Below are 12237 nucleotides of genomic sequence, written 5' to 3'. Positions count from 1 at the left end.
GGATTCTGTTAGGGACCAAACGACGGGCTCTAGGACCTGAGTCATGTTTACCAGAAAGAGGATATGCGCTGATCCTGCCTGGCCAATCATGTAACGCCAGCTACTCCTGTAACTGAGACAAAGAACTGCCTGTATATAAGCCGCCATACTCCTTTGTTCGGGGCTCTTGTCGGATTCCATTGTGCTGGAAGAGACTTGGGCCCTAGCGCGCTAGAAATAAACTCGCTTCTTGCCTTTGCATTACTGTGGTGGACTTGCTCTCTCGGTCGGTTCGGAGATACGGGCTCGGTGCATAACAGATTCAGCCCTCTTCTTGAGTTGAGGCGGGAAAGTCGGGTTTCCTCTCAAGTTGCAACAGGGGAGTCAGGGTTCCATTAGAGTTGTGGTGGAGCCTCCTCTCAAGCTGCAGTGGGGCAGATCCTCTCAAGTAGTGATGTGCAGGCTGGCCTGTGTCTAGTTGCAATGTGCAGGAGGCTACTCTGTGTGTGGCATGGGGCTCCACTGTAATTGCAGGGAGAGTTCACTCTTTTTTTTTTTTTTAATAATTTTTTTTCCTTTATTTTAATTTACAATACTGTATTGGTTTTGCCATACATTGAGTTCACTCTTTATTTGTGGTGGGTTGGCTCCTCTCTAGTTGTCGTTTGCAGACTCCTCTCTAGTTGTGGCGGGGGGCTTCTCTACAGTTGTGGCAGTTTGGCTCCTCTCTAGTTGTGGTAGAGTGCTCTTCTCAAATTGTGAGGCGGGTTACTCCTCTTTGGTTGTGATGAGAAGGGATGCTTTTTTAGTTGTGATATGCAGGAGGCTACTCTCTAGTTGTAGCAAGGGGGCCTCCTTTTAAATTGTGGTATGGGGCTTCCACTCTTTGCAGAAGAGGGCCCTGCTCGAATTTTCTGGGGTAAGTTCCTCTTGGGAATCCTCTGGAGTTGCATCAAGGTGCTTGTGGTTCATCTCGAGCTGTGACGGGTAACTCGATGTTCCTTTTGAGTTGCCTCAGGGGAATTGACCCTCGGGTTCCTCTTGAATTGCAACAGGAGAGTCGGGCTTCCTCTTGAATTGTGAGGGGGAACTCGGTGTTTCTCTCGAGACTATGCAGGGGAATCGGACCTATTCTCTATTTGCAGTGGGAAACTGGGGTTTCTCTTGAGATGTGGCAGAAACCTTGGGGTTCCTCTCAAGTTTCTGTGGGGAACTTGGGATTCCTCTAGAGTTGCAATGGCGACCTCATGATTCATTTCATGTCACTGCATGGGAATCAGGGCTCATCTAGAGTGGAAGTGGGAAACATGGTGTTCCTCTCGAGTTGTGAAGCAGTTCTAGCCATACCTCTCGAGTTGAAACAGCATAGTCAGGCCTCCTCTAAAGTTGAGGTGTGAAACTCGGGTTTCCTTTTGAGTTGCAGCAGGAGAGCTGGGTCTTTTTTCAAGTTGCAGCGGGAATTTGGGGTTCTTCTCTAGTTCCAGTGGGAAACTCTGGGTTTCTTTCAAGTTGCAACAGGGGAGTCAAGCCTCCTCTTGAGTTCTGGTGGGAAACTCGTTCTTCATCTCAAGAGGTGACTGGGACTTTGGGTTTCCTCTCACATTGGTGAATTTAACTCAGATGACCATTATTTCTACTACTGTGGGCAAGAATCCCTTTGAAGAAATGGAATAGCCATCATGGTAAAAAAAAAAAAAAGAGAGAGAGAGAGAGTCAAAAATGCAGTACTAGGATGCAATTTCAAAAACGACACAATGATCTTTGTTGATTTCCAAGGCAAACCATTCAATATCATGGTAATCCAAGTCTATGCCCCAACCGGTAATGCTGAAGAAGCTGAAGTTGAATGGTTCTATGAAGACCTACATGACCTTTTAGAACTAACACTAAAAAAGATGTCCTTTTCATTATAGGGGACTGGAATGCTAAAGTAGAAAGTCAAGAAACACCTGGAGTAACAGGCAAATTTGGCCTTGGAGTACAGAATGAAGCAGGACAAAGGCTAATAGAGTTTTGCCAAGAGAACACACTGATCATAGCAAAACCCTTTTCCAACAACACAGGAGAAGACTCTACACATGGACATCACCAGATGGTCAACACCAAAATCAGACTGCTTATATTCTTTGCAGCCAAAGATGGAGAAGCTCTATACAGTCAGCAAAAATAAGACCAAGGTCTGACTGTAGCTCAGATCATGAACTCCATATTGCCAAATTCAGACTTAAATTGAAGAAAGTAGGGAAAACCACTAGACCATTCGGGTATGACCCAAATATGACCTAACTCAAATCCCTTACAATTATACAATGGAGTGAGATATAGATTTAAGGACTAGATCAGATCGACAGAGTGCCTGATGAACTATGGGCAAAGGTTCATGACATTGTACAGGAGACAGCAATCAAGACCATCCCCAAGAAAAAGAAATGCAAAAAAAGGAAAATGGCTGTCTGAAGAGCTCTTAAAAATAGCTGTGAAAAGAAGAGAAGCCAATAGCAAAGGAGAAAAGGAAAGCTATACCCATTTGAATGCAGAATTCCAAAGAATAGCAAGGAGACTTATGAAAGCCTTCCTCAGTGATCAGTGCAAAGAAATTGAGGAAAAGAGTGGAATGGGAAAGACTAGAAATCTCTTCAAGAAAGTTAGAGATACCAAAGGAACATTTCATGCAAAGATGGGCTCAATAAAGGACAGCAATGGTATGGATCTAACAGAAGCAGAAGATATTAAGAAAAGGTGGCAAGAATACACAGAAGAACAATACAAAAAAAAGATCTTCATCACCCAGGTAATCACGATGGTATGATCCCTCACCTAGAACTAGACATCCCGGAATGTGAAGTCAAGTGGCCTTCAGATCAGTTCAGTCGCTCAGTCGTGTCCGACTCCTTGTGATCCCATGGACTGAAGCACACCGGGCCTCCCTGTCCATCACCAACTCCCAAAGTTTACTGAAACTAATGTCCATTGAGTCAGTGATGCCATCCAACAAGCTCATCCTCTGTTGTCCCCTTCTCCTCCCACCTTCAATGTTTCCCAGCATCAGGGTCTTTTCAAATGAGTCAGTTCTTCACATCAGGTGGCCAAAATATTAGAGTTTCAACTTGGGCACCTGTCCTTCCAATGAATATTCAGGACAGATCTTCTTTAGGATGGATTAGTTCGATCTCCTTGCAGTCCAAGGGACCCTCAAGAGTCTTCTCCAACACTACAGTTCAAAAGCATCAGTTCTTCGATGCTCAGCTTTCTTTATAGTCCAGCTCTCACACCCACACATGACTACAGGAAAAACCATAGCTTTGACTAGACGGGCCTTTGTTGGCAAAGTAATGTCTCTCCTTTTTAATATGGTGTCTAAGTGATACATAAATACTAAAAGTATATTAAAATCACAAAAAATTATGAGAAAAAACAATGAAAATATATATGTATAAGAGAAACAAAACACAAACAGCAGGCAGTAAATTTGAATTTAGTCATATTTATAAAACAGCTATTAAAATGTATAGCAATCCAATCAATATACAGCATGATGTTGATGTTGTTCAGTAGCTGTCTCATCTAATTCTGCACCCCCATGAACTGCAGCATGTCAGGATTTCCTGTCCTTCACTATCTCCTGGAGTTTGTTCGAACTCATGTCCATTGAGTCAGTGACACCATCTCATCCTCCATCGTCCCCTTCTCCTTTTGTCAGTAAGCTGGCTCTTTGCATGACATGACCAAAGTATTGAAGCTTCAGCTTCAGCACCAGTCCCCCCAGTGAATATTCAGGGTTGATTTCCTTTAGGATTAACCATTTTGATTTCCTTCCTGTTCAAAGGACCCTCAAAAGTCTTCTCCAACACCACAGTTTGAAAGCAGCAATTCTTTGGCACTCAGCCTTCTTTATATTCTAACTCTCATATCCATATGTGACTACTGGAAAAACCATAGCTTTAATTATACAGAGCTTTGTTAGCAAAGTGATGTCTTTGCTTTTTAATACCCACTCTAGTTTTGTCATGGCTTTTTTTCCAAGAAACAAAAGGCTTTTGATTTCATGGCTGCTCACTGTCCACACTGATTTTGGTGCCCAAGAAAATAATATAGAGCATGGTGACTATAGTTAAATAATTTTGCATATTTGAAAGTTGTTAAGAGAATTTTTTAAAATTCACATCACAAGAAAATATGCATAACTTTGGACATTGATGGATATTAACATTAGACATTGTGATGATCATTTAAAATATATTTATGTTGTTCAGAAGAAGTTAATATAATGCTATAAGTCAAGTACATCTCAACTAATCACTGAATTTTAAAGGTTGTGCTTTATGTTATGTAAATTATGCCTCACCACTGTTGCTAATTTAAGCATCAAAGCCTAATGAAAATAATAATGATGTTGTGTTGTTAGGCTCAAATATATCTATAAAACAAATTAATATGCATAAATATGTACCATGAATGCTTATTCCGTTATGTGTCATGCTAAATCATCAGTCTAAAGGTATACATGTTGCAGCATGCTATAACACCTTTACTTTAGTGACCAAAAGTGAGGACTCTGGTAGAGTCTGGCTTTATGCTCTTCAAATACATCTGTTTTATTGACATACAATGAACATCATTCCCTAACCTTCTCAGAACTACATTGGACCAAGTGATTCGTTTCTACAATGACATATGGGTAGAAGTGACGTGTTTATTACGTATGGAGGCTCTGAATAGTGTATTTGTTTCCTTATGTTCTGTCTGTCTGACATCTCAGGTTTCTGCATCCTGAAGATCCAGTAGGAAACTACTGAGAAGAGGTAGGAACAGTGGGACTCCTAGATGGAAACAACCAGAGTTTCTTCTTCACTGACTGCAAACTTGTACTGTAATATGATTGCGAGATGTTTCTTTATTTTGTTACACTGATATATTTGAGGTATTGTCTCAGAGTGTAGATTTGTTTTCAGGTGATGATGATATTGAATTGAACACAGAAACATTCAATTCACTATCCTAACTATAGATTTAAGGATTAGATCAGTTTACTCACATGGGTGATGGGTGACAGACATTCAGTTTTTTCCATCCTGTAAGTAAAACTTAGTTGAAACAAATCATTAGTGCAATTCTCATTTGTAAATAAACATGACACTAAATGACAACATCAATCCTAAAAAAGAGTACATAAGTCCAATTTATGAGGAACATGCTGTAATAAAGAGAAGCAAATTTAAAAGACAAAAAAGAAATGCTTTTATTTTTTTTATTTTTAAATTTAAATTTATTTATTTTAATAGGAGGCTAATTATTTTACAATATTGTATTGGTTTTGCCATACATCAACATGAATCTGCCATGGGTGTACACGTGTTCCCCATCCTGAACTCCCCCTCCCACCTCCCTCCCCGTACCATCCCTCTGGGTCATCCCAGTGCACCGGCCCCAAGCATCCTGTATCCTGCATTGAACATGGACTGGTGATTTGTTTCTTATATGATATTATGCATGTTTCAATGACGTTCTCCCGAATCATCCCACCGTCTCCCTCTCCCACAGAGTCCAAAAGACTGTTCTATACATCTGTGTCTCTTTTGCTGTCTTGCATACAGGGGTTATCGTTACCATTTTTCTAAATTCCATATATATATGCATTAGTATACTGTATTGGTGTTTTTCTTTCTGGTTTATGCACTCTGTATAATTGGCTCCAGTTTCATCCACCTCATTAGAACTGATGCAAATGTATTCTTTTTAATGGCTGAGTAATACTCCATTGTGTATATGTACCACAGCTTTGTGAGAAGTTTTAATCTCACAAAATAGAATAACAATTATAGACTCTTCCTTTATAGTCATAGCACTTTGGAAAGTTTGGTAGCAATAAATTCAAACTAAACATTTTAATGGTTATGAATACTGCTGCACTGTTAAATGTATAAATTTGTACTGTAAACATCTGGAAAGCAATCATGATCAAATGTAAAATAATTATGATATAAAGTATATAGCAAACACTTGAAATATTTTTTTTATGTGAAATCTCTTCTCACCTATTGAAATATCGGCTATTATACATCTATGTGAAGAGTCAGGCTGAATACAGGTTTGTTTTCAGATTTATTATTGTTAGGTTTTCTTGGTTCGGCACTTATGCATTATTTGCGTAAAATGTTAGATATTTTTGTTTTGCAGAATCTTTTTTTTTTTTTTACTTTATTTTACTTTACAATACTGTATTGGTTTTGCCATATATTGACATGAATCCACCATGGGTGTACATGCGCTCCCAAACATGAACCCCCCTCCCACCTCCCTCCCCATATCATCTCTCTGGGTCATCCCTGTGCACCAGCCCCAAGCATCCTGTATCCTGCATCAGACATAGACTGGCGATTCATTTCTTACATGATAGTATACATGTTTCAATGCCATTCCCCCAAATCATCCCACCCTCTCCCTCTCCCTCAGAGTCCAAAAGTCCGCTCTACACATCTGTCTCTTTTGCTGTCTCGCATACAGGGTCATCATTACCATCTTTCTAAATTCCATATATATGTGTTAATATACTGTATTGGTGTTTTTCTTTCTGGCTTACTTCACTCTGTATAATCAGCTCCAGTTTCATCCATCTCATTAGAACTGATTCAAATGTATTCTTTAAACACGAATAGTGTTTCAAATTGTCAAAGAATCTCTAAACAGAAAGAAAAAATGTGCTTATGAGCAGAAGTGGATATTGGCCTTGTAACCTCATTCCTGATCATTTTAGCTACATACCTGCCTGGAAGTAGCTGAAATAGAAAAAGCATTTTGTAAGAGGGTTTTTTTGTTTTTTCTATCTTAAATAATTGGGTTTAAATGTTTTTTTAAAAAATTATTAATTGGAGGATAATTGCTTTACAGTGTTGTGTTGGTTCTGCCATACAACAAAGTAAATCACTCATAGGTGTACGTACATCCCCTCTGTTTTTAACCTCCCTCCCACACCCCACCCCATCACCCCCAGGTTGTCAGAGCTTCAGGTTGAGCTCCCTGTTTTATATATTTAGAAACTTCCCACTAGCTATCTGCTTTACATGTGGTGGTGTATATGGCTCAGTGTTAATCTTTCAGTTAGTTTTTCCCACCCTCTCCTTCCCTTACAAGTCTGTTCTCTATGTCTGTGTCTATATTCCTTCCTTGCAAATAGGTTTTTCAGTATCATTTTTCTCGAGCACACACACACACACACACACACACACACACACACACACATATGATATACGTGTGCATGTGTGTTAATATAGGATATCTGTCTTTCTCTTTCTGACTTCACTCTGCATAACAGGCTCTAGGCTATTTTTAAGGTGCCTTTCATTTTTAATCTGCTAGATACCTACACTGATGACCAACTAGATATCCTAACATGAATAAAACTACCCAGATTTTTGTCAGCAGATATAACATGCTTTAATTTCCACAAAAGTTAATCTAGGAACAGTGTTCTACTTCTGAAAAGGGATCTAATCCTCCCCACAGTATATTGGAAAGAGCAACAATATCATGTTTGTGTATTAGTAAGTGATACATTTTTCTAAAGATGTGAAAGATGAGATCTGAATGAATTATGGGAATAAAATGAAGGAAGACAAACTTACAGCAATTACTAATGGTCTGAAATGCAATAAATTGAAAGTTTTAATTTTTTTCCAGAAAGTACTATTGATACTAGATAATTAAGTGTCATTTTTCCACTATTGATACTAGATAAATGTCATTTTTCCACTATTGATACTAGATAATTAAGTGTCATCTTTCCGCCCCCACAGAGGGGAACTTTTATGCCAAGAAGGAGCGTCAGAGGACAAATCATCTACAGAAAAAGTAGTCTTAAAACATAAACCCAGATGATCACCAAACAGAAGTAGTCTTCTAGAAATTAAACTGATACTCAACAGAAAATGTCCCCCAGGGTGAGCATGACTACTTCCTACATAAGAGCAGCTGATCTTTTAAGAAGACTCCAGAATGACAGTGACTTCCTGATTCAAAAGAATTATAAAAATTTACAGGGTCAAAACATCTATATTCTCATAGATAACTTCATATAAATTCATGAAGATAAGATGTTAGATGGGTTTTATTTAAAAGTAGTTCTGATTTGAGGTTTAAGATAAAAAGGGTAAAACAGAAAAATATGAAATTCTGAGATCTTTATCTAAAAATTAGTTAACAACTTAACCAATGTATTTCTTAACTTTTTTAATGATAAAATTAGAAATAAGTGAAATAGCAATAATAATAATAGTATTTATAATAAAACTTTCAGTTAAGGTAATTTTGAAAACTAATTCTAATGGAAATAGAGAAATATGAGAGAACATTTGTTGACTCAATTTTTTTAATCAAAGTATTAACGCAAAAGCAATAGTTTGTGGAGCTGGAAGATGGGAACAGACATAGTAGATTTAATGAAATATGAAAACACAGAAAACAAACATTAATAAAGTGTTATGAAAATTGTCACACACTGTTGACTGCCTGATAACTGATTACATGAACTTGAATTGAAGCAAGATAACAGGCCTCTGTGTGTGTGTGTGTGTTAGTCCCACTCATATGCTTTTGCCATTTGCATTCCCAAAATAAATAATTACAGGGTTTAAATAAAGTTACATTTATTAGATAAAATTACAAAGGAATTATATAGGAAGTATTTTATTTGATTGTAAGAGAAGTAGATAACAATGGATCAGAGAATCACATAGGTTAAGAACAGACTATATTAAAATATCATGAAAGTGAAAATCACTCAGTCATGTCTGACTCTTTGTGACCACATGGACAGTCTATAGAATTCTCCAGGCCAGAATACTAGAGTGGGTATCCTTTCCCTTTCCCCAGGGGATCTTCCCAACCCAGGGATCGAACCCAGGTCTCCTGCCTTGCAGACAGATTCTTTACCAGCTGAGTCACAAGGGAAGCCTGAGAATACTGGAGTGGGTAGCCTATCCCTTCTCCACTGGATCTTCCCTACCCAGGAATCAAACCAGGGTCTCCTGCATTGCAAGTGGATTCTTTACCAACTGAGCTATTAGGGAACTCCAAATATCATGAAGAATGGGTCATATGTATGGACTGAGTTAAAGGTTAATTGGTATTTGTAATGCAGTGTACAGTGGGTATTAATAGCGAATGTTATTGGACCCCATGATGTAACATGCTTTCCATGTGTAACATAACATGGGTGAGGTACATAGACGAGAACAATACAATTACACGTATCTATTCTCCCAGTAACAAGGACTGAGTTTAAGAAAGTCAGTTTTCATTGGAGTAGAAATGGGAGAGCTTAAAATGTTATGAATAAAAATTAGGCAAAAGTTTTAAGTGAAAAGCTTTGAGTTGAAAGGAAATGGAATAAGTCAATAGGTACAGAAAAAGAAATTGATGAACTCAAAGAAAAACAATAGCAAGGCTGTGTCATATATAATTGCACTCTTAAAAGGAGTGAAACAATTTAATACTGTTGCTGCACAATAGCTCTAAATAAAAATGCATACATTGTGTTGTTTCTGGTATCATTACTGCTGCTGCTCAGTCACTTCCATCATGTCTGACTCTTTGTGATCCCATGGACCATAGCCCGCCAGGCTCCTTGCCCATGGAATTCTCTAGGCAAGAATACTGGAGTAGGTTGCCATCCCCTCCTCCAAGCGATCTTCCTTGCCCATGGATCAAACCTACATCTCCTGTATCTCCTGCATTTCAAGCAAATTATTTTACTGCTGAGATACCAGGGAAGCCCTCTGGTATCAGTACATCCAAGTGTAAAAAATAAGGATTTTATTTCTTTAATTGATTTTAACTGCACGTCAGTTCATTGCTGAGGTTTCAAATCTCATTTCTTAGAAACTGAGCAAGGCAAAGGCAGCAGTACTTGCATGGATTATGTAAATAGGTTCATGCATCTGATCCAGTTAACAGAAGGGAAACATTAATCAAAAGGATTAATGAATTAACCATCTTGAATTTATCATATCTACAGATGGAGTACAAATTAAGAACAGAAAAATCAAATATCACTACAATGATGGAATTTATCCTCTTGGGGTTTTCTGATATTACCAATTTCCAATGGATTCTTTGGGGGATATTTTTCATCTTCTATCTGACTATCGTGATGTGCAATAGTGTCATTGTACTGATAACAAGAATTGACCCTACTCTCCAGACCCCCATGTACTTTTTCCTCAACCACTTTTCCATTTTAGAAATCTGTTACGCGACTGTCACTATCCCAAGAATGCTCACGGACCTTCTGAACCAGAAAGGGCACGTATCTTTCATTGCCTGTGCTACACAAATGTGTTTGGTCCTTCTGTTTGGAGGTTTAGAGTGTCTCCTCCTGGCTATGATGGCCTATGACCGGTACGTGGCCATTTGTAACCCTCTTCACCATGGTCTGATCATGAGCCCCCAGGTCTGTGTACAGCTGGTCACTGCCTCCTGGGTCAGTGGAGTTCCTATTGTAATTGGGCAAACATGGCAGGTTTCCTCTCTGCTCTTTTGTGGGTCTAGTGCAATTAATCATTTTTTCTGTGACCTCCCCCTAGTATTCAAGCTTGCTTGTGGGGACACTTTTGTGAATGAGATAGCAGTCTATGTAGTTGCAGTCGTGATCATCATGGTTCCATTTCTGTTGATTGGTGTCTCCTGTGGCAAAATCATCTCCAACGTTCTGAAACCGCGATCTGCCAGAGGGAGGGCTAAAGCCTTCTCTACTTTCTCATCTTACCTCACAGTGGTGGTCTTATTCTACAGCACAGCCTCTACCACCTATTTACAGCCCAAACCAAGTCAATCTGAAGAAACTGGGAAGCTGATCTCTTTTCTACACAGTTTGGATCCCAACGTTGAATCCCATTATATTTACTCTGAGGAACAAAGATACCACCGTAGCACTGAGAAAACTACTAAGTAAATTATCAACTTGACTCGAAGGCTTGAAATTACAGAAGCAATTTGTTTCTATGTTTCCCATGTAAATACATCAGAAAATATTATCTAGTTTATTTCTATATTCCTATAAACTGAAAGTTAGTATCATCACTGCCATCTCACATTATGTGAAAGGACCTTAGTTTCAAAGAGCTAAGGGTTTCTGGGTTATCAAAACACAAATTATCTCCATGGCAATGATCTATTCTGAAGACCTATCTTTCCTCTCACTGGGAAAGAGTGAGTTAAGAAGATTTCCTGAGCAATAAAATGATAGTTAACTGCAATATAACCAATGATCATGGTCATGCCTGTAAGAAATTTGCTTTCAACTTCCCATTCCTTCAGGCATATTCACTGTCATTTTCTGTACTTATGACTGGATTTAGACGATGAGAAAATAACATCCAAGTTGGTGGGAGTAGAGGAATCTAAGTGTTTTAGTGCAGTTTTTCCTTCTTTCTCTATTTTGCAACTGTCCATAACCCTTTCAGAGTACAAACCCTGAAAGGATCCTTTGTTACCTCAATGCTGATTGTTCTCTAGTGACGTCATTTCCTCCAGCTTGTCGCTTCAAGGTTTACTTTTGAAGTGTCTCCTTAGTATTAGGAATATTAGGAATTTAAGCTATAAACTGCTTTGGGTTGAATGTTGATCCCTCTAAATATGTCAGGTTACAACCTGCAAACCTGAACTTATTAGGAAAATAAAAGCCTTTGCAGGTGTAATTCAGTTAAGGACTTTGAAATAAGATTATCTTAATTTAAGGAAAGGGCACTATATCCTATGATCATTGTTCTTAGTTCTTATAAGGTGGGAAGAGAGATTAAGTTAAAAATAGAGACGCAGCGACACATAGAAGAATGTCACGTGAAGATGGAAGAAGCAACGGGAGTGACACAGCCATGAAGCGAAGGCGGTCAGGCACCATCAAAAGCTGCAAGAAGTGAGGAGTGACCATCCCTTTAGAGTCTGTGGAGGAAAACCCTGTCAACACTGTGATTTGGGACACTGGCTTTTAAAGATGTGAGAAAGTCAACTTCTGTTACTTACACCACTCAATTTGTGATAATTTGTTACAATAGATCTAGGAAAGTAATACACTGTGAAAGCAGTCTTTTTTTATGGTGTTTTTATTCTAATCATCTGGAATAAATTCTGTATCTTTTGGGAACAGTGATTTAAAAAAATATGTAGAATTTTTTTTTTTTTACTTTAAAAACGATATCAATGAAGCCTCATAAAACTATTTGCCCAAGAATGATGGTTAATCGTGTTTTTTCAAGGATGTTT

General features: G+C 38.4%; 1 protein-coding gene across 1 annotated transcript; it reads left to right on the top strand.

Moving 5' to 3' along the window:
- Positions 1-10033: 10033 nt before the first annotated feature.
- On the top strand, positions 10034-10927 carry LOC138090802 (olfactory receptor 10AG1-like). Its single transcript, XM_068986517.1, has one exon. The coding sequence runs from the start codon at positions 10034-10036 to the stop codon at positions 10925-10927; it is 894 nt and encodes a 297-aa protein (XP_068842618.1).
- Positions 10928-12237: the final 1310 nt, after the last annotated feature.

This window comes from Capricornis sumatraensis, chromosome 14 (genome assembly GCF_032405125.1).
Source record: "Capricornis sumatraensis isolate serow.1 chromosome 14, serow.2, whole genome shotgun sequence".
Classification (NCBI taxonomy): Eukaryota; Metazoa; Chordata; class Mammalia; order Artiodactyla; family Bovidae; genus Capricornis; species Capricornis sumatraensis.
Note: the sequence above shows the minus strand (reverse complement) of the source record. Positions and strands in the feature narration are given on the sequence as shown.

Excerpts from the sequence above, each read along its gene's own strand:
- LOC138090802 (XM_068986517.1), top strand. The coding sequence starts at position 10,034 with ATGATGGAATTTATCCTCTTGGGGTTTTCTGATATTACCAATTTCCAA.